Source organism: Salvelinus alpinus, chromosome 4 (assembly GCF_045679555.1).
Source record: "Salvelinus alpinus chromosome 4, SLU_Salpinus.1, whole genome shotgun sequence".
In the NCBI taxonomy this organism is placed as follows: Eukaryota; Metazoa; Chordata; class Actinopteri; order Salmoniformes; family Salmonidae; genus Salvelinus; species Salvelinus alpinus.
In genome coordinates this window covers 41,900,814-41,924,068 of record NC_092089.1, presented here as the reverse complement: position 1 = coordinate 41,924,068, position 23,255 = coordinate 41,900,814, and the positions used below count along the sequence as shown (strand labels likewise).

General features: G+C 43.7%; 1 protein-coding gene across 3 annotated transcripts in view; it reads right to left on the bottom strand.

Moving 5' to 3' along the window:
• The window catches only part of LOC139573663 (triple functional domain protein-like), a 149,929-nt gene extending 127,728 nt beyond the window's left edge, over positions 1-22,201 (bottom strand). The window contains exons 1-2 of one of the 3 annotated variants that reach the window (XM_071397389.1): positions 21,904-22,201; positions 13,388-13,444 (exon numbers count right to left, since the gene is read on the bottom strand). In XM_071397389.1, coding sequence (XP_071253490.1) covers positions 13,388-13,444; positions 21,904-21,973 — 127 coding nt within the window. In that variant the 5' untranslated portion in view covers positions 21,974-22,201. The remainder of the gene's footprint in view (positions 1-13,387; positions 13,445-21,903) is intronic. The other 2 variants (XM_071397385.1, XM_071397387.1) reach the window with 2 other exon arrangements.
• Positions 22,202-23,255: the final 1,054 nt, after the last annotated feature.

Below are 23,255 nucleotides of genomic sequence, written 5' to 3'. Positions count from 1 at the left end.
CCCAATCTCTGGACCATGAGAGCTATCTCTGCCTCCCTATTGGTTGGTGTGGGGGAGGAGGGCCCTTCCAGAGGCTGATGATGGGAGTGTGATGGACTAGAACCTCTCTCTCACATGCATCAGTGCTCTCTAGCAACAGAACCGGCAGTGCTCTCTCTGAGGTTGTGTCCCGTCCCTAGTCCATCCTCCGAGGTGTATGTGTGTGCATGAATGTGTGTGTGTGAGAGGGGTTGCGTCTCCCCCCTGAGGGCACTGCCTGCCGTCAGGCTGTGTTTTGTCATTCTCTAGGCAGGCTAGGCTGAGTGCTGCTGCCTGTGAACTGACTGACTCTGGGAGGGACATTGGGGCCATGGACACAGCAGCAGAGGTCTGGACAGGTGGCTTAAACACCAGAAATGACCGCCAGACACTGTGTGTCCCAAATGGCATGCTATTCCCTTTATAGTGCATTACTACACTCACTCTCTCTCGACTACAAAGTACTGTGAAAGGTGTGTTATGTTGTAACTTGTAACAACTGTAAGCCAGTACATTAACTTCAGCTAGATCCAGCTTTCCTGAAACAATGTTCCTTTTGGCAGCGCACCACATTAACTCATCTACAGTAATCCATTCATACTGACCACATTGCAATAAAGAGTCAATTCCACAGGTAACAAGCTAATCCAGAGGAAGTGGTAACCTAGTAACATGGATGTGTTTTGGGTAAATTAATAATACACAGGTTGAGGTTGCTGTGCCTGGAACGAGGTGTGATGATGAGTTGCCTTTCCTGACACCCAGGGTTAGCCTGGTGAAACCAGACTGAAACAGTGGATAATGCATTGTTCAGTATGGTTGAACCAGGCTAACACAGAGAAAGTGAGAAAATGAGCAGAGGCTCAGCGGCAGGGTGTATTAATAGGCGACCTGGATCACTACCATGCTGCCTCTCTGTCGCCCTGCCAGGACGCTGAGTCTCTGAGTCTGATCTGAGACCAGTCAGTGTTTGTCTATATCAATTCATCAACATACCAGGACTACAGTCTCAATCTGCAATAATGGACGTTTGAACCACAGCTAGGCCTGTGTTGTCTCTGTCTAAAAAGACTGTTGGTTTCTTGTCATTTGATTACTTATATTATTATATATATATAAGCCTCAGTGCAGTCAAACTCAGTGCAGTCAAATACTTTTCCTGTGTTTTATATATATTTCCACACTATGAGGTTGGAATAATACTGTGAAATTAAAAAATATATAATAATGCCATTTTATTGTAATAGCTATTTAAAAAGACCGCTGGAGTTATGGCATGCCTGGTGACATCACCAGGCGGTCAGTTAGTTAATAGACTGCTGCGTCGAGGATGCCTATTCCTTTATGACATTAGGTGATGCCTAATGCTGTCCGTAATATGGATGTGAGCTTTCTAAATCCATTAGCTCGATGAGAAGGTAGTAAATTATTGTGCTTTCACTGTCAGTTTTGATTTGCAGTTTCGCTGCTGTAGCTAGCTGTAGCTAAATGCTGTAACAGGCTCTGCTAGCTGGCGCTGACTGGGTCTTTCTCAATATTTGCCACATGGGCTTTATTCACATTCTAATTCTGCAGATGAAACTCAGAACTATCCTTCGTCCTGTTCGAACCACACAGTGTGGTTCGTCCTCCCGTTGGATCTCGCTGTCTGAATAATAATAACCATGGCCTCCAGACTGGCACAGTGGTCTAAGGCAGTGCTAGCTGTGCCACTAGAGATTCTGGGTTCGAGTCCAGGCTCTGTCGCAGCCTGACACGACCGGGAGACCCATGGGGCGGCACACAATTGGCCCAGCGTCGTCCGGGTTAGGGGAGGGTTTGGCCTGTGGCGGGCCAGGTGCACGGTGTTTCCTCCGACACATTGGTGCGGCTGGCTTCCGGGTTGAGTGGGCATTGTGTCAAGAAGCAGTGTGGTTTGGTTGGGTTGTGTTTCGGAGGACGCATGGCTCTTGACCTTTGCCTCTCCCGAGTCCGTACGGGAGTTGCAGCGATAAGACAAGACTGTAACTACCAATTGGATATCATGAAATTGGAGAGAAAAAAACGGGGTAAAATAATAATAACCATGGACATGGCTACTAGGCTCAAACAGCCTGACAGATCCTGATTCCCGCCAGCCTCCCAAGCCTTGGACTGTTTTAACCAGAGAAGGAATATGGGTGAAAATTGTGAAATTCCAATAAAAATACTGTTACAAAACCAGAGAAGGAAGTGGTTTCTGGAGCTCATTTGATATTCTGTTACACTCTGCTCCATAGAGAGAGGCCAGGGTAGGGAGGAACCAAGGTCCAAGGTGGCTTAGCAGTTCAGACGTCTTTTTCCGTATTGTCGTGTCGTGTCCTGTATATATATATATTTACACCTTTTCTTCGCATATCTTTTATTTATTTTATTATCCAAGAACTCAACTACAAAAGCTTTCCTGCAAAAGCTTTCCTGCAACCCGCTTCACCAATTACAAAAAGTATTATTTACCTCAATCTGAAAATCCATCGTGGAAGCTAGCCAGGGGCTAATTCAGAAGCTAGCCTGAAAGCTAACCAGAAGCTACTCCGATAGCTAGCCAGAAGCTAATCTGTAGCTGCCCCGAAATTAGCCGGTTTGCTGGCTAGCGTTGGTGTTTCAGCTGCCCACGTTTTGTGGTCATCAGCTATTCCTTTAGCTCGATAATCTACCGGCACTTTTGTGCAACGCGACTCGGACCGGAGCATTCCGGGACTTTTTACTCTTAGTTTCCCCGGACTCCAGCCGCAGGCTCTGGACACTTGCACCTTGATTTCACAGCTAGCTAGCTGCATACCGTGTGACTATTGGCTTACGTCGACCCCGGAGCAAACTCAAATCATGCTGGAGCTAGCCAGCTGAGGAGTTCCATCACCATCCGGACCCGTTTCTTTTGTTGCTGCTGCAGATACGGAACCCCACCGGGCCTTCACGACTGACTGCCGACGTTATCTGCCCGAGGGATTTATCCAACCGGCACCTCCGTCCCGACGTTACCTGAACGCTCATCTGAGGCCCGCTAATCGTTAGCTGTCTTATCGGCTGCTATCTGAACAAAACCCCACTACACGGAACCTACCGACGGAAACGCACGAGGTATCTACAAACAGACCTCCATCCTATGCTGCTACCGATAGCCATATACCCGGCCAGCTGTCTGGATCGCCACGACCCCAACCAACCTCTACTCACTGGACCCTTATTGATCACTCGATTAAGCATGCCTCTCCTTAATGTAAATATGCCTTGTCCATTGCTGTTCTGGTTAGTGTTTATTGGCTTATTTCACTGTAGAGATTCTAGCCCTGCTCTCTATACCATATCCAACCTCTCAGTTCCACCACCCACATATGCGATGACATCACCTGGTTTCAATGATGTTTCTAGAGACAAGATCTCTCTCATCATCACTCAATACCTAGGTTTACCTCCACTGTATTCACATCCTACCATACCTTTGTCTGTACATTATTCCTTTAAACTATTTTATCGCCCCCAGAAACTACCTTTTACTCTCTGCTCTAGTAGCTCTAGGCGACCAATTCTCATAGCTTTTAGCCGTACCCTTATCCTACTCCTCCTCTGTTCCTCTGGTGATGTAGAGGTGAATCCAGGCCCTGCAGTACCTGGCTCCACTCCTATTCCCCAGGCGCTCTCTTTTGATGACTTCTGTAACCGTAATAGCCTTGGCTTCATGCATGTTAACATTAGAAGCCTCCTCCCTAAGTTTGTTTTGTTCACTGCTTTAGCACACTCTACCAACCCGGATGTTTTAGCCGTGTCTGAATCCTGGCTTAGAAAGACCACCAAAAATTCAGACATTTTCATCCCCAATTACAAGATTTTCAGACAAGATAGAACGGCCAAAGGGGGCGGTGTTGCAATCTACTGCAAAGACTGCCTGCAGAGTTCTGTTATACTATCCAGGTCTGTTCCCAAACAATTTGAACTTCTACTTTTAAAAATCCACCTCTCTAAAAACAAGTCTCTCACCGTTGCCGCCTGCTATAGACCACCCTCTGCCCCCAGCTGTGCTCTGGACACTATATGTGAACTGATTGCCCCCCATCTATCTTCAGAGCTCGTGCTGCTAGGCGTCCTAAATTTGAACATGCTCAACACCCCAGCCACCCTACAATCTAAGCTTGATGCCCTCAATCTCACACAAATTATCAATGAACCTACCAGGTACCACCCCAATTCCGTAAACACGGGTACCCTCATAGATATCATCCTAACAAACTTGCCCTCCAAATACACCTCTGCTGTTTTCAACCAAGATCTCAGCGATCACTGCCTCATTGCCTGCATCCGTAATGGGTCAGCGGTCAAACGACCTCCACTCATCACTGTCAAACGCTCCCTGAAACACTTCAGCGAGCAGGCCTTTCTAATCGACCTGGCCGGGGTATCCTGGAAGGATATTGATCTCATCCCGTCAGTAGAGGATGCCTGGTCATTTTTTTTTAAATGCCTTCCTCACCATCTTGAATAAGCATGCCCCATTCAAGAAATTTAGAACCAGGAACAGATATAGCCCTTGGTTCTCTCCTGACCTGACTGCCCTTAACCAACAGAAAAACATCCTATGGCGTTCTGCATTAGCATCGAACAGCCCCCGTGATATGCAACTTTTCAGGGAAGCCAGAAACCAATATACACAGGCAGTTAGAACAGCCAAGGCTAGCTTTTTCAAGCAGAAATTTGCTTCCTGCAACACAAATTCAAAAAAGTTCTGGGACACCGTAAAGTCCATGGAGAATAAGAACACCTCCTCCCAGCTTCCAACCGCTCTGAAGATAGGAAACACTGTCACCACCGACAAATCCACTATAATTGAGAATTTCAATAAGCATTTTTCTACGGCTTGCCATGCTTTCCACCTGGCTACCCCTACCCCGGACAACAGCACTGCCCTCCCCTCTGCTACTCGCCCAAGCCTTCCCCATTTCTCTTTCTCCCAAATACAGTCAGCTGATGTTCTTAATGAGCTGCAAAATCTGGACCCTTACAAATCAGCCGGGCTAGATAATCTGGACCCTTTCTTTCTAAAACTATCTGCTGAAATTGTTGCCACCCCTATTACTAGCCTCTTCAACCTCTCTTTCGTGTCGTCTGAGATCCCCAAAGATTGGAAAGCAGCTGCGGTTATCCCCCTCTTCAAAGGGGGGGACACCCTTGACCCTAACTGCTACAGACCTATATCTATCCTACCCTGCCTTTCTAAGGTCTTCGAAAGCCAAGTCAACAAACAGATTACCGACCATTTCGAATCACACCACACCTTCTCCGCTATGCAATCTGGTTTCAGAGCTGGTCATGGGTGCACCTCAGCCACGCTCAAGGTCATAAACGATATCGTAACCGCCATCGATAGGAAACAATACTGTGCAGCCGTATTCATTGACCTGGCCAAGGCTTTTGACTCTGTCAATCACCACATCCTCATTGGCAGACTCGACAGCCTTGGTTTCTCTAATGATTGCCTCGCCTGGTTCACCAACTACTTCTCTGATCGAGTTCAGTGTGTCAAATCGGAGGGTCTGTTGTCCGGGCCTCTGGCAGTCTCTATGGGGGTGCCACAGGGTTCAATTCTTGGACCGACTCTCTTCTCTGTTTACATCAATGATGTCGCTCTTGCTGCTGGTGATTCTCTGATCCACCTCTACGCAGACGACACTATTCTGTATACTTCTGGCCCTTCTTTTGACACTGTGTTAACAACCCTCCAGGCGAGCTTCAATGCCATACAACTCTCCTTCCGTGGCCTCCAACTGCTCTTAAATACAAGTAAAACCAAATGCATGCTCTTCAACCGATCGCTGCCTGCTCCTGCCCGCCTGTCCAACATCACTACTTTGGACGGCTCTGACTTAGAATATGTGGACAACTACAAATACCTAGGTGTCTGGTTAGACTGTAAACTCTCCTTCCAGACCCACATCAAACATCTCCAATCCAAAGTCAAATCTAGAATTGGCTTCCTATTCCGCAACAAAGCATCCTTTACTCATGCTGCCAAACATACCCTTGTAAAACTGACCATCCTACCAATCCTCGACTTCGGTGATGTCATTTACAAAATAGCCTCCAAAACCCTACTCAATAAATTGGATGCAGTCTATCACAGTGCCATCCGTTTTGTCACCAAAGCCCCATATACTACCCACCACTGCGACCTGTACACTCTCGTTGGCTGGCCCTCGCTTCATACTCGTCGCCAAACCCACTGGTTCCAGGTCATCTACAAGACCCTGCTAGGTAAAGTCCCCCCTTATCTCAGCTCGCTGGTCACCATAGCAGCACCTACCTGTAGCACGCGCTCCAGCAGGTATATCTCTCTAGTCACCCCCAAAACCAATTCTTCCTTTGGACGCCTCTCCTTCCAGTTCTCTGCTGCCAATGACTGGAACGAACTACAAAAATCTCTGAAACTGGAAACACCTATCTCCCTCACTAGCTTTAAGCACCAGCTGTCAGAGCAGCTCATAGATTACTGCACCTGTACATAACCCATCTACAATTTAGCCCAAACAACTACCTCTTTACCTACTGTATTTATTTATTAATTTATTTTGCTCCTTTGCACCCCATTATTTCTGTCTCTACTTTGCACTTTCTTCCACTGCAAACCAACCATTCCAGTGTTTTTTAGTTTTTATTTTACTTGCTGTGTTGTACTCACTTCGCCTCCATGGCCTTTTTATATTTTTATTTATTTATACATATATTTGTTTGCCTTCACCTCCCTTATCTCACCTCACTTGCTCACATTGTATATAGACTTATTTTTTTCCACTGTATTATTGACTATATGTTTGTTTTACTCCATGTGTAACTATGTGTTGTTGTATGTGTCGAACTGCTTTGCTTTATCTTGGCCAGGTCGCAATTGTAAATGAGAACGTGTTCTCAATTTGCCTACCTGGTTAAATAAAGGTTAAATAAAAAATAAAAAAAATAAGGGAGGGGAGCTGAGTTGAGGTGGTGACACTTCAGCTTTCATTACTGCTCATGAATTATTTCCATGTCCCTTGCGTATGAAGACGCACGGAGGCAATTAAGGAGTGGGAACGGAGAGACAAGCAAGCAACTGCTCACAGGCAGCGGCCCGGAAGCGGAAGAGGAGGGAGGAGGAGAGTGGAGGCATGTTAACTTAACAATTAGCATTAAGACTGGTTGTAATGGAGTAAACAGCACTGTTACAGTAGGTGGGCTGTGGGATTGGGTTTGTTGTGTTGTGCTGTGCTGAAGGCAGGAGAGACAGGGGGACAGGTGGGCAGGCAGACAGGGTGGGACAGAGGAGCAGGGTCGAGGCATCATACAGGTTGTCACCGCCTCCTACTGTTAGGGGCCAGGGGGTGTAGAGGCGTAGGGAATGGCAGAGTGGGGCCAAGTGGACCCCTGTGGTATATGACATGGAGACAGCTGTGCTGGGTCATGCAGTCAGGGGAGTAAGGGAGAGTAAATGCGAGAGCAGTGAGCAGCCTCTAACAGGATCATCATGAGGTGCTGGGCTTATAATGGTACAGCTTGGATCCTCACAGCAACGGTAGAGTTTCATGAACAGCATCATCTTCAGCTAAGGATGACAGCAGAGGAGATTAAAACAGATGATAAAAGACTAAAAAGGAGGAGACAGAAAGAGATTATATATATATGTATATATATATATATATACAGTGGGGAGAACAAGTATTTGATACACTGCCGATTTTGCAGGTTTTCCTACTTACAAAGCATTTAGAGGTCTGTAATTTTTATCATAGGTACACTTCAACTGTGAGAGACGGAATCTAAAACAAAAATCCAGAAAATCACATTGTATGATTTTTAAGTAATTAATTTGTATTTTATTGCATGACATAAGTATTTGATCACCTACCAACCAGTAAGATTTCTGGCTCTCACAGAGCTGTTAGTTTTTCTTTAAGACGCCCTCCTGTTCTCCACTCATTACCTGTATTAACTGCACCTGTTTGAACTCGTTACCTGTATAAAAGACACCTGTCCACACACTCAATCAAACAGACTCCAACCTCTCCACAATGGCCAAGACCAGAGAGCTGTGTAAGGACATCAGGGATAAAATTGTAGACCTGCACAAGGCTGGGATGGGCTACAGGACAATAGGCAAGCAGCTTGGTGAGAAGGCAACAACTGTTGGCGCAATTATTAGAAAATGGAAGAAGTTCAAGATGACGGTCAATCACCCTCGGTCTGGGGCTCCATGTAAGATCTCACCTCGTGGGGCATCAATGATCATGAGGAAGGTGAGGGATCAGCCCAGAACTACACGGCAGGACCTGGTCAATGACCTGAAGAGAGCTGGGACCACAGTCTCAAAGAAAACCATTAGTAACACACTACGCCGTCATGGATTAAAATCCTGCAGCGCACGCAAGGTCCCCCTGCTCAAGCCAGCGCATGTCCAGGCCCGTCTGAAGTTTGCCAATGACCATCTGGATGATCCAGAGGAGGAATGGGAGAAGGTCATGTGGTCTGATGAGACAAAAATAGAGCTTTTTGGTCTAAACTCCACTCGCTGTGTTTGGAGGAAGAAGAAGGATGAGTACAACCCCAAGAACACCATCCCAACTGTGAAGCATGGAGGTGGAAACATCATTCTTTGGGGATGCTTTTCTGCAAAGGGGACAGGACGACTGCACCGTATTGAGGGGAGGATGGATGGGGCCATGTATCGCGAGATCTTGGCCAACAACCTCCTTCCCTCAGTAAGAGCATTGAAGATGGGTCGTGGCTGGGTCTTCCAGAATGACAACGACCCAAAACACACAGCCAGGGCAACTAAGGAGTGGCTCCGTAAGAAGCATCTCAAGGTCCTGGAGTGGCCTAGCCAGTCTCCAGACCTGAACCCAATAGAAAATCTTTGGAGGGAGCTGAAAGTCCGTATTGCCCAGCGACAGCCCCGAAACCTGAAGGATCTGGAGAAGGTCTGTATGGAGGAGTGGGCCAAAATCCCTGCTGCAGTGTGTGCAAACCTGGTCAAGAACTACAGGAAACGTCTGATCTCTGTAATTGCAAACAAAGGTTTCTGTACCAAATATTAAGTTCTGCTTTTCTGATGTATCAAATACTTATGTCATGCAATAAAATGCTAATTAATTACTTAAAAATCATACAATGTGATTTTCTGGATTTTTGTTTTAGATTCCGTCTCTCACAGTTGAAGTGTACCTATGATAAAAATTACACACCTCTACATGCTTTGTAAGTAGGAAAACCTGCAAAATCGGCAGTGTATCAAATACTTGTTCTCCCCACTGTAGATACTTTTGTACCTGTTTCCTCCAGCATCTTCACAAAGTCCTTTGCTGTTGTTCTGGATTGATTTGCACTTTTCGCACCAAAGTACGTTCATCTCTAAGAGACAGAACGCGTCTCCTTCCTGAGCGGTATGAAGACTGCGTGGTCCCATGGTGTTTATACTTGCGTACAATTGTTTTTACAGATGAACGTGGTACCTTCAGGCGTTTGGAAATTGCTCCCAAGGATGAACCAGACTTGTGGATGTCAACATTTTTTTTTTCTGAGGTCTTGGCTGATTTCTTTTGATTTTCCCATGATGTCAAGCAAAGAGGCACTGAGTTTGAAGGTAGACCTTGAAATACATCCACAGGTACACCTCCAATTGACTCAGATGCTGTCAATTAGCCTATCAGAAGATTATAAAGCCATGACATAATTTCTGGAATTTTCCAAGCTGTTTAAAGGCACAGTCAACTTAGTGTATGTATACTTCTGACCCACTGGAATTGTGATACAGTGAGTTATAAGTCAAATAATCTGTCTGTAAACAATTGTTGGAAAAATGACTTGTGTCATGCACAAAGTAGAAATTTGTGGAGTGGTTGAAAAACAAGTTTTAATGACTCCAACCTAAGTGTATGTAATCTTCCGACTTCAACAGTGTATATATATATATAGATATATATATATATAGCATTTCGATTACTAGTGCAAATATATGCAAATATATATATATATAGAGGGAGATATATACTGTATATATCATCTTTGCACTAGTAATCGAAATGCTTTTCTGTTCAGAATAGCTGTACTCTGTAATTGAAAATTCTGTTGTGAGCTCACATGCTATGCAGCCCAGGCAGGACCTCAACAGTGTTGTCATAGACATATGGGGCACATGACCACCAGGCCTGCAGGCGGAGGGTGGGACTAAGTCAATTACTGGGTAACACTACTTCCCTCTTCCCTCCCCCACCACCACATCACTCTACCACTGTCTGTAGCATGCAGCCCTCCCTGGAGAATGAACACTGCTGACAGCTAGGGCCTATCAGGGATATATGGAGAATTATATAGGGCAATATACAGTATAGTGTGATATATATCATTATTATACAGTGCAATATAAATATTAATGTCTTCACGACACTGGTAGCTCAAGAGGCAATACCAAGGTACCTATTGAGATGGGATGATAATCTGCTAAGGGTCATCTATTGTGCTATTTATCAATAGGAGTCATCCCGAGTGGCGCAGCAGTCAAAGGCACTGCATCTCAGTGCAAGAGGTGTCGCTACAGTCCCTGGTTTGAATCCAGGCTGTATCACATCTGGCCATGATTGGGAGTCCCATAGGGCGGCGCACAATTGGCCCAGTGTTTGGCAGGGGTAGGCCCTCATTGTAAATAAGAATTTGTTCTTAACTGACTTGCCGAGTTAAATAAAAAATTACCTTTGGTGATTTGTGCTGCACTTAAAGACTCTTCTGCATTATTATTATAATGTAGTTGATGCTATTTTCCATATTACAAAAGCTTTTCATTTTCTAAATGACATATTATGTATATTGTGGGCAAGTTTAAGTAAAAGATCTATGCGGCTTTTGCAGCATGTCTTGCTGAGTGTGGTGACACTGACAAACTGTCGTCCAGGACATTTATCTGGATGCAAACAGAGAACCAAGCTGTACTGCTGCTGTATAAAATCAGGTATTTATGGAAATAGGGTTCTCCACCTGCTGTACATCGCTCCCTGCCGCGTAGCAGAGAACAGTGAACACACTCTGGACTCATTCTGTGTGTAAACACGAGACTTAATGGTCCTCAAAGGGATTTCCTGGAATTGCTCTCAGAATAAAGATGGCAGCCAGAGATGTGTCTCTGTTCTTACTATAGGGAATCCTAAAGTCCTGCTGCGCCATCTGAGATGCATTTGGCTGTATATATGTTTAATGACAATAGACCATGGGCAAATGGTTCACAGAGTAAATGTCTATTGTTGCTACTCACTTCCTACTGTATGATCGTATTCATCTCAGTAATACAGTCTGAGGGAGTGTGTGAGCGAGAGCTAGCAAGCCTCTCCTCTCCTCCTGCTTTCAACAGACATGAAAGGAGTGCTCTCATGTTTTAATGCATGGCCTATCCTAGCCCTCCTAGCAAAGTCCTCCTAGCCCAGCCCTCCTAGCCCAGCCCTCCTAGCCCAGCCCTCCTAGCCCAGCCCTCCTAGCACAACCGTCCTAGCCCAGCCCTCCTAGTCCAGCGCTTCTAGCTCAGACCTCCTAGCCCAGCTCAGCCCTCCTAACCCAGCCCTCCTATCCCAGCCCTCCTGACCCAGCCCTCCTATCCTAGTCCTCCTAGCCTAGCCCTCCTGACCCAGCCCTCCTATCCTATGCCTCCTATCCTAGTCCTCCTAGCCTAGCCCTCCTAGCCCAGCCCTCCTAGCCTTCCTAGCCCAGCCCTCCTAGCCCAGCCCTCTTAGCCCAGCCCTCCCATACCTCCCATCCCAGCCCTGTCACCATAGCAGGTCTGATCTCTACTGACAGCACAGGCAGAGGTTTTGCAGCGTCCAAAGACAGGCCCTCCTCTGGAGAGCAGATATTTTTGTGTGTGTGTGCCTCTGTCTCTCCCACAGGAACACAGAACAGAACAGAGCAGAACTGTTCTTACTAATCCTGATCCACAGCAAGCCCCAATTAAGGGAGAGACAGTTCTGTGTTCTGCTGGGAGATTATAGTAAGGTGTAGCCTATACACTTCAATCACACACAATCTTACACTTTCTGTTCTGCTAAGATCTTCCAGAAAAAAAATGCATTGCTATCAGTATGAAAGACAGGCAAAGAATGACCATAATGCTTGCCTGAAAGACATACTGATGTTCTGTATTAGACTGATACAACCATATCAATATGGAAAGAGAATTGTAATATGTTCACAAGAACATGACACCTAGCGCACATGGTATATTTTTGGCCACCAGCAAAAGGTAAGCTAAAATAATCATGACATAACATAGCCTACTTCTCCTACCTACGTAGCATTCAAAATATCCAAAGGGAATTGTCAGCAGATAGAAAAATGTTTGGTCAACTTTATTGAATAATTCACACATAAACCGTTTTCCCCTCTAGCCAACACAGACCATCTTTAGTAACAGCAGAGTCAGCATATATCTTCATTGAAACTCATTATTAACCCTATATAATTAACTTGGCAGCTGAAACACCTGCAAATGAATGTGCAGCATCTAACAGGTTCATCATAGTAGATACAAATGTGTTAAATATTTCACTTCACCTAACAGAATGTGGAAAACAGAATATGCTACGGATCAGTAACCAATCCGTCTAGGTGTGAAGTTTGGACAGTGTGTTTTTAAACACAGGCCTTCTGAACATAAAGAACATAAAGAACACAGAGACCGTGATGGCATTCAGTTAGTAAGCAGGTGACAGTCTGGTTGACCACGTGCCAACTAGTCAAGTGCGGTGAAGTGTAGCCGTGTCTGTGTGTGTGTCTGCGTGTGTCACCTTGTGTCACCTAGTTGAAAAATAAGCAGGTCAGTGACCAGTTAGCCATGAAGAATGTCACGGGTGAAAACTCTATACTACATTAACCTTCAAGACTCCATGTAGAGCCTAATAGGAAATGACTACACACAAGAAAGCATCCATGATGGAAAAAATACACCGGTAGGCTCTGATGGCACTGAGTCAGTGATGAGGACCTTCAGTTAAACCAGACCCTCTGTACTTAACTTTCACTCTCAATCAGTTGGGGTGCACTACGAGCAGGTCACTGGCAACAGCAGCCATGTAATATACTATATATAATAGCTGTGTACAGTATACCCATGTACCCAAGCAGAGAGATAAGGGGAGCTCAAATGAGAGGTAATTTAATCTCTCTCTCTTAACGAGATATGATAGGATCGGTTTCTGTTTCTTCCCCAAACCTGACCACAAACAGGCATAAACAGATATCTGAGAGGGTATCCCAAAGCAAGATGCCACGTCATACGAATGCCGAATCATTCATAGCACAATTATACAATACATTCCGCAGACAAAGCAAAAGAATGAAGTAAATAAATTACCTGCTTGTTGACAGGGTCCGTCCAGTTTGGGCTCACATTTTGAAAGAGGGAGAGAATCTAGAAAAATGAAGATGAAAAAAGAATAGTCAGCGAATGAACGTAGTGGCCTGGCTTTGAGAATCTCTTCCGACCTTGAGCATGTGATTATTGCCTGCAGATGAGAGGACAAGGAAGAGCTGCTTTGATCCCAGTATCTGGCTAGTCAAAGACATGAAACAGCATGAAACATGGGCTGTGTCACAAATGGCACCCTATTCCCAATACAACAGTAGTGCATTATACAGGGAATAGGGTACCATTTGCATTTGGGACGCACACAGAATTGAACATGAAGCCACCAAATGACTTACAGCTGACAAACTGGTACAGGAATGAATCATGATATAGAACCCCTGAGCGGGAATCTGCAGATCTTTCTACCGCCACCCGCCTGACAAAAATGATATCTTTGAAGCCGGAATGCTGGATAATTCACCTGGAGTCATTAAAGTTAAAGACAGTCTGTCATCGTCTGCTCTGATTTTTACAGTGGCACATTACAGTGGGTTAAGTGAGGCTTTCTCTTCATTCTGACAGACTGACTCACTTCTACGTCTATGGCAGTACTGTGGTGTTGTGGGCTGTTAGCAGTACAGCCCTGTTTTCTTTCTGGGTCATTCATCTATCAGTGGCACGGGATAGCTACAGCTTAGCTCTACTTTGCCTGCTTCTCAAAAGACAAACCAGCATATGCTGCTGCTAGGGATTAAATGGGCGGCGAACTGCAGTGGCTGTTCGATGTTAACAGCATTGTGGATTTTATGTTAGGCTATACTAAGGTCACAATTAAAGTGTCTCGAAGACATGTGATGGGGAATTCACATGATGATGATCCGATTAAAACCTCCCCCATCCACCCCCCAAAAAACGTGCCTTTCTTGAACTAACACTTATTTATTAAATGTACTTACTATGACTGTGATTATGTGGTTGTCTAGCTATCTTCAGGTGAATGCACGAACTGTAAGTCACTCTGGATAAGAGCGTCTGCTAAATGACTGAAATGTAAAAATTGTAATGTAAATATAGACTAGAGGGTCCCCTGCTGTAAGACGAAGCCTTAGGCTTTGTAACTGACATCCTACATTGTATCTCTGCTATCCTACTCTTGCCTATTCACCTAGGGGTTTTCTAACATGGAAATGGCTATGAGTTACAGTCAGTTACATGTCTAACTATCCAGGGTATGACATCTAAAAGTGGACCAAAACGATGTCTCTCATACAAACAAACACCAACATGAACGGGGTGAATGAGATAGACAATATTGTATTATGTGGATTTTAGTTTAGTTTGCTTGTTTTTATACAAATCTGAGCAGTGGCGCGTGATCTATTTAAACCAGGTGACCACTGGCAGAGTGCAGCACGAGGAGGATCTAAACATGTTAGTGTCTTCAAAGGGGAGAGGATGTTTCGCTCTGTGTGGAGTTCCTGTTTGACAAGCTGTGCACAGCTGTTCACTGAAGACAAGCACAGGGAGGGCACACAGCTGCAACCACACCACACCAAACATCCCCTAGCTCAGTCCCACTATGGGCCATGCTGCTTTGATTCCCAAACTGAGCCCTGTCTGTGTGTGTGTATATGTACGTGTGCGTGGATGTGTGCGTGTGTACGTGTGCGTGTGTGTACGTGTGCGTGTGCGTGCCGCAACCTCATTAAAAAGAGGAAAGGCATGTTCTCAAAACATAAAGGCTTTTAATAGTATATGATTTTTAATATACCGTCCTGCATGAACGACGGGAAGGATCAAATGCGCTTGTGTGTGTGTGTGTGCGTCTGAGTTTATTATTACCATCAGAGAGAAGAGGGGTGTTAATACATAAGCTCAGAAACACATAAAACCCTGCTGCTCTGTTTGATATAACAGCTAGTCTCTGAGAGGGACACAGACAGGAAGGCAGGCCGGCAGACAGACACCTAGGAGGCCAGGGTTCTGAGATGAGATGCCCTGATTCCAGACGCCTCCTTAGTGCTGGGAAGGAGGGGGCTGCTGGGTGTGTGTGTCTGGTAGGGTATGTGTGTCTGGTAGGGTGTGTGTATCTGGTAGGGTGTGGGTGGCTGAGGTTTTCTGATGGATAGGAAATCCTCTCTTATCAGATGAGGGATTTCAAGGAGACACACAGGCAGGCTCAGCCCACAGCCACTCTTCTTCTTCATGGCCCACAATCCCTTTTCTTTCCTTCCTTCCTGGCCCCCAGGCAACGTGGGTGGCAGGCTGAGGCTGCTGTGATTGATACCTCTATATTCCTGACTGAATTAAGCCATCCCTTAGGCTAGTTATCGACTTCACTCTGCATTCTCAATTCCTACTTATTGACATTGACGGTTATCTGTATGCAAATCGGGACTATTTAAATGGGAAATTAATGTTATTAAAGGGATAGTTCACCCAAATTACATATTGGTTTCCTTACCCTGTAAGCAATGACTTTAAGCTCTGCAAGCGTTAGTGTTTTATTTTATTTTATTAGGATCTCTTTTAATCCTCACTTGGACTAATCTTCCAAGAGTCCTTAAACATTCAAATACAATTTACAATACAATCACATTTAACACACTGTTATAAACAACAGACATAATACACTGCCATATTGACCAGATAAATAATCTAACAGTCTTAAAAGATAGATTGGTTTGTTCATCTACCATAGTCCTGCACAACCTTGCAATTTGTTATATTTAAGTTGTTCTAAGTATTGTATGAATTTATAAATTGAAAGGTTTCTGGTTGGCTAGATGAATTATTCAATTTCTTTATTACTCTGATTCGAAATGTTATTTTGCCTATTTCTCTTCTCTGCCGAGATAAGACATAGATGGGGGACAATCTATTTCTTGTAATGACTGAATGTCTGTCTCTTACCAACTGAATACTGTGTATGTGTTCGGCCGTTTTAAGTGGTGTACTTTGTAAAATAAAATAAGCATGTGTTTTTCAATTATCTTGTTGATTGATGACCACCCAAGACCATTGTATATGACTACAAGAGAAGTATCATATCTCCACCATAAAACAATCCGTGTTGCTTTGTTCTGTGCAATCTGCATCCTCCTAATCTCACTTTCTGATGAATTTCCCCAGATCACAGAACAGTAGTTCACCTGACTCCCAATTCATGCTTGGGTTGTTTGCTTAAGAATCTTTCCCGGTAAATACTTTGCTATTCTTCTGATCATGCAGGCAGTTTTAACGATTTTCTTTAGATTTCTTCCACACAACTCGCATAGGCCTACAGTTTATGATCTATACTACAGAATTGTGCACCGATTGCTGCTTTGAGTGAGATATGGCCTTATCTAGTTCTGTGGGTCAGTGAAAAGCCTAGTATCTCTAACTAATCTATACTATAAATGCCATGGATCTCATAAAAGACACTCAGCAGGCTGCTTTATAAACAGCTCTACAATAAACAAATCCATAACAGTCAAGCAGCACTAAAACATCTGCTCTCCATTGTGAGCATACAGTGGACTCGCTGAAGAGAGGAGGAGGGAAACCAAACCACCGAAGTGAGTCTGGGCAAAACAGAACAGCTCCAGTCAAAAGCTCTTCTTTTTCCAATTATGAGGAGGATGGAATGATGGCGGCTGGGCTGAGGCCGTCTCATGGTGCAATGCCACTCTGGGCTGATTGCCTCTACTCCACTAGAAGCAACTGCCAATTACTTTGCGATAGAACGCAAGAGGATTCTTTCTGACTGTAGAATATGTATAAAAGCAAGCCATGATGGTCTACTCCACCCTGACTTTAGCCTTTACTACTCTATCATTTGCAGAGGTGGTTTTTCTGTTCTTCCTTTCGTTCACTCTCTTTCTCTCGCTCCCTCTCTCTCTCTCCCCTTCTCCCTCTCTTATGATGTGAATTGATTCTGGAGCATCTGATCCCTACTACACTACACCATTATTAATGACACAGCTAAGAAGACTTTAGTTGGGTCAAGTCTGTTCCTCAGCAGCAGCCAGTAGACATTTTATTACATAACACTTAGGTTTCCACTTCGATAAGCATGATCACACTGGGTGATAACGCTGGATCACAGGCAGTACAACAATTTGGCTCACATTACTGGCCATTACTGGCCAGTCTAATTAGGCCTAGTCATAATCTCATTTTTCATTCCTAAACGGACAAAGACATTTTGAATTTTCATGTCCAACAGTTGATGGTAAATAGATGATAACTGTGACCTTTCTATGGTATAATATCACCACTAGAAAGCAAGTCATGTTTAAATGGAATGGGTACATAAGAAATTAGTAAAGGGGCTTTTCTAAAGATCCAATCAAATGAAAGTAATTGGTAAACCTCAGCCTGCTCTGAGCTGGATAGTGGAACAATCATGTACACAGAATATATCCTGATTTATACCGTTGCCAATGTAACGGCCGTCCTCTCACAAGAACAACCCCACTGTGTAATATGGTAAATGGTCAAAGCAAGGCAGCTATGTGGTGGAAAATGGCGCCTGACTACGGTATTTGATACAGGACAAAAATAGAAGGTACTTTGACATAGTAAACACTATATCTTTGTTGGAACCATAGGTCTCATTATACCACTGGTGGTATGATGGATGACTAGTATATTATTACCTTGTAAATCAGGACTCAGTGGTGCCTGATTGAGCTACAGCGTACTCATTTGTAAGCATGGCATGATGCTGTGTCATAAAAGTTAGTTACACCTCATACATTTTTTGTCTTGTTCCTAAAAAGCAAGAAAAATAAGCATAATTCAATTACACAATTCTTTCAGTCTGCTATCCTTAAAAAGCCACTGAAAATGACCTCCTGATTTGGGTCATTGAAAGCTAATGGGCAATGCCACTGTACGCTATGAATAGCCAGCGAGCAGCTCTGCATTACAACAGCTTACTGTACAGTGAGGGACAGGATGATCCCTGTAAGAGCCAACTCACATCAAACAGGCCAAGACAACCTTATGCCTTCCCAAAGCTCTGTATACTACACTCAGTGCCAATGTAATAACTAGGTAAATAGTTAATACATAGTGTTAATATACACTGAGTGTATAAAACATTAGGAACACCTTCCTAAAATTGAGTTGCACCCCTCCCTTTTGCCCTCAGAACAGATTCGTCGGGGCATGGACTCTACAAGGTGTTGAAAGCGTTCCCACATGGATGCTGGTCCATGTTGACTACAACTCTTCCCACAGTTGTGTCCAATTGGCTGGACGTCCTTTGGGAGGTGGACCATTCTCGATACACACGGGAAACTGTTGAGTGTGAAAAACCCAGCAGCTTTGCAGTACTTGACACTCAAGCGGTGCGCCTGGCACCTACTACCATACACCGTTCAAAGGCACTTCAATCCTTTGTCTTTCCCATTCACCGTCTGAATGGCACACATACACAATCCATGTCTCAATTGTCTCAAGGCTTAAAAATACGTCTTCAACCTGTCTCCTCCCTTTTATCTACACAGATTGAAGCCGATTTAACAAGTGACATCAACACGGGATTATAGCTTCCACCAGGATTCACCTGGTCAGTCTATGTCAGTCTATGAGCAGGTGTTCCTAATGTTTTGTACACTCAGTGTAAAGTGAATATAAGCATACAGTGCAATAGTTTTGAATTCCTTGGGACATAGACCTAAAGCTTTGTGTGGGCTGACATCATAGGCATGCTACTGAGCTGCTGTAATGCGCCTCATCGTCAAGTGAACTAAAAGTTATGACAATCTCACGGATTAGCTCACAAGAGGATGACTCAGTATAAAATGTGGGATCTATACAATGTTTGTGGGAATGACATAATAATGTCCATCTGTCTAACTCATCACAAAATAATGACAAGGAATAATAGACGACTATGACTAGCACAACATCTCCATGACTACCACAACTCCAAACAGAAATATGTCTCCATAAACTGAAAAGAATACTGTTTTGATAGTTGACTTTCCTAAATCATCGAGCTATGACTTATGTTATGCGTATCGTCTTCCAATACAGACTGTCTAGTATATCATCGCGTTAGATACACTTCAAAGGGCGAATACTAAAATTAGCCCAGTCTCTTCTTAAATGACATATAACAACTTCAGCCAGGCCGTTTAGTACAGCCATACGAGTCAAAAAAGGCACGCTATTCCTACCCTGGTCCAAACTAGTGCACTATATAGGGAATAGGGTGCCATTTGGGACACAAGCGAAGTCCTACTCAAGACTAACTAGGGCATCACAGTGGGTGCACCCAGAACTCCCCAAACCAAAGAAATCTGTTTCAGTGCAACAAGAAAGAGCAACTTTGTGCCAAGATTTCAACGCTCAACAAGCCAGCAGCAATTAGGAAGCCTGCTGGAGAGGTTACAGAAAGTGGGATGGCCTTTTCTGTCCTTTCACTGTGGTTTCAGGATGAATAGTGTTGTAGGATACTGACAGGCCAAACAACATATCCATGGTTGCATCCCAAATGGCACCCTATTATAGTGAATATATTCCCTATTCCCTATATAGTACCTCAAAGGCATAGGGCTCTGGTCAAAAGTAGTGGACTATATGGAATAGCTTTTGGGACTCAGCCAACATATTACTTGCTCCTATCTATCGTATGCTTGGACACAGTTATGGGTCATGTTGTTTGCGCTGTGTTTCACTGGCCTCTCTCTTACACCGTCATAACTAGCTTTCACAGTTTTAGCACCTACACAATATGTGTGAAATTTGAAAGTCTAAATGCATCACCATGCAAAACACTTACTAGCTTGAACACTGCGCAAAATACAACCGAATTACCCGATACAGCAAGCTAAGCTGAGTCCTTACAGTTAACAATAATAGGAAAAATTGGCTACTCAAACCTCAAAGCATCTAGACAGAGACCATTTACAGGCAAATGTTGTTCATGCACATCATTCAGGTTCATGTTGTTATTGTTAACTCCCAGGACATGGTCTATAGCAGCTACAGCAGAAAACACTGGCCACATACCAACAGTAGACTGCAACAATATAATACAATCCATTATAGCATTCCAAGCTGTCTTAAAGAGACACTGAGAGGAAATATTTGTGGTAACTATGGGAGAAAGAAACATAGCCAGATGTATATATTTCTACCTTGTTAGATATGACCATCAGCCTATAGTTCGAGGTCCCTTGACTCCATTAATGTTGGAACATTCCTTCGCCAAACCCAATTCCTAACATTGTCTTTAGACAGCTCTTTCTTAACTTCCTTTACCTCCAGACTCCAGTGACCTAAAAGCTCAAGTCAATGCTGTGTAACATGCATTCACTAAAGAACAGAATAGAATGTATTATATAAATCATTAGGCTATATCACTCGTCTTTCCAATAGACTCAGTCCCTTCTTCACTTCACTTCTGTCCCACTCAAACTTCTGTCTGTGTGTCATCAATGGGGATGGTGGGAAACAGACTTCTTGACCAAGATGCACCAGACCAGATGCTACAGAAACAGCTGAGCGCAAACGAACAGCTGCTCTGACTGTGGATCATCTGAGGTGGTCTCATCATGGTCCAAGGACGTTCCCAAGGCATCTATATGCACTTTTTTTTTACTTTCCAAAATGTTCATTCCATTAGAATTACATTCTTACCCCAATTAATGTTGGGGGAAATGATGGTAGTGTGTGGTGTGGACCACTTCTGGGATTTAATAGGTTTGGCCTACTAGGGTAAAAGAAAAACACATTATGTTAGGTCATTAAATTGACTAGAGAGAAAAAAATATTAGAATGTATACCAGAGATAAACTCATTGGTATTAGATATGTTAAAGTAAATAACACTAATAACACAATAATCTGAATATTTTGTAAGGATACATTTTTTAGGGATTTGTTTATTGCCCTGATGGACTAATGGGTATCTAAATAAACTAAACAGCAATAGAAAAACGTGATAGTCTATTCTTGGTTATTCCATAACACATTGTATGAGAGTAAACAGGAAGATGTTTCCATAGGCTACGTAAGCCTGGCCTAAAACTCAGTTATGTTACAGATAGGTTGTGCAGCCTCTTCACCTGGGCGGCATCATAGGCTACAGTTTGTTTACATGATAGGCTATCACAATCTACAGGATGTGGTTCTGACTAACAAGCAGCTCACTGCAAAAGGTTCGTTGGCCACGACGCAGGGTACAGAATAATTGAAAGATGTATTCTACACACATCTCGGGATAGGGATACATTTATTACATTTCATTTCTAGATTATAAACCATCCAAGACAGGTATGTTTTTTTTTTACATTGAAGTGTGTGTAATTTACTATAATCTGAGGTTCACTCTGTTATCATATTGGAATAAAAACAGAGAGGATGACAGGGAGACTGTTTAGGAGAATAATAATCGTATCTCTCTAACGCATCCACCCACCAATGGCTGAATTTGTTGATCCGTTTACCATCTATACGGGAACAATGTAGATGGCATTATCAATACAGTGGGCTACCGTAGGTTCTCGCCCCTCTTTCACTTACCGGACTTGAAAAACGCCGCTATGTCGGCCGCATCTTTAGCAGCCTCATCTATTCCCTCTCCAGAGCTCATGGCTGGAATACCGATATGGAAAAAAGATCTCCAAAGAATTGACTTCCTCTAGATTTTCCGAGAAAATTGAAATGCAACACCATTGAAATTATATTCTACTGTAACACGCACGCAATCTTTTCTCTCGTCAATAGGCAAGAGACCTCCATCTTGGCGAGATTTAAAATTCTTATTACCGATCGGCGGCGCTCCAGAGCCTGAGCACAGAGGCAGAGGGGGAAGTCCGTTGATAAAGGGGAGGTCTTGTATGGGGTCTCTGGCCCTGCTGGAATATCCCTGATATTTTGAGGCATTGTGCGCCACAAATGGGATGAAAGGGAAGCCAAATCGGTTGGGTAGGGGAGCCAAATCATACAGGCTTGGTGTAGCCTGGGTGCCAGTCTGTTTCTGCTCTCTTGCCAACTCATTACGGATTTGTCATGTCAAACATATTTTGTTTGACAATGACAATGGAATTGGCAAAAGCACAAACAGATCTGGGATCAGGCTACACTTGGCCACCAGACATGATATAATATAGACATAGACCTTTCATAAACTATGGTAGCCAACAGGAAAACATAGCTATAAGATAGGCTAGGAATAAAATGTTATTTATCACAAAAACACTTCCTACACTGGGAATAATCAATACATTTCGACTATTTAGCCTACCTGATGATGACTGGCCTAGTGTTATTATTTTCCATTGGAGATTGTATAGACCTACCTACAATAATGATTGATAGACGTCTGCTATAAAATATCCAGATGGTTCATTCTGCGATCAAACACTGCCTCCCACTGGTTTTAAAAAGTATAAGGCACCTTTATACATACATTTTGTCCTCTTCCTAGTGTTGGCATACCGATTGGCCTATGTTGTGATGCACAAATTCTGCAGTTTAGAAAGTCGCTAGTAAAATCAAGTAAAGAAGATTATTATAGTGTCCATTTGGAAATGCATTGTCTCCGCTCCTCTCAGGGCCTACATTACAAAGTGTCATCGAGGCATCTTGAAAATATCTATAATTGTATCGTGTGATACAATTAACGTCTGCATCAACGTCTCAATTCATGGCCCCCTCCTCATATTCCACACAATGTTGGCGTGCGGCTGGGAATAATCATTAATTACATAGACGCATGTTTGAAAGACAAAGGCTTGTATATGCCTGTATGCTCTCCATACTTGTGCATCCCACCTGTGTGACCCATTCCCTCTAATGTAACATTAGAAATTAAAGCGAATATACAAATACAGAAAGACGACAAACTGTAGACTAGCAGCCTTCACAACAAC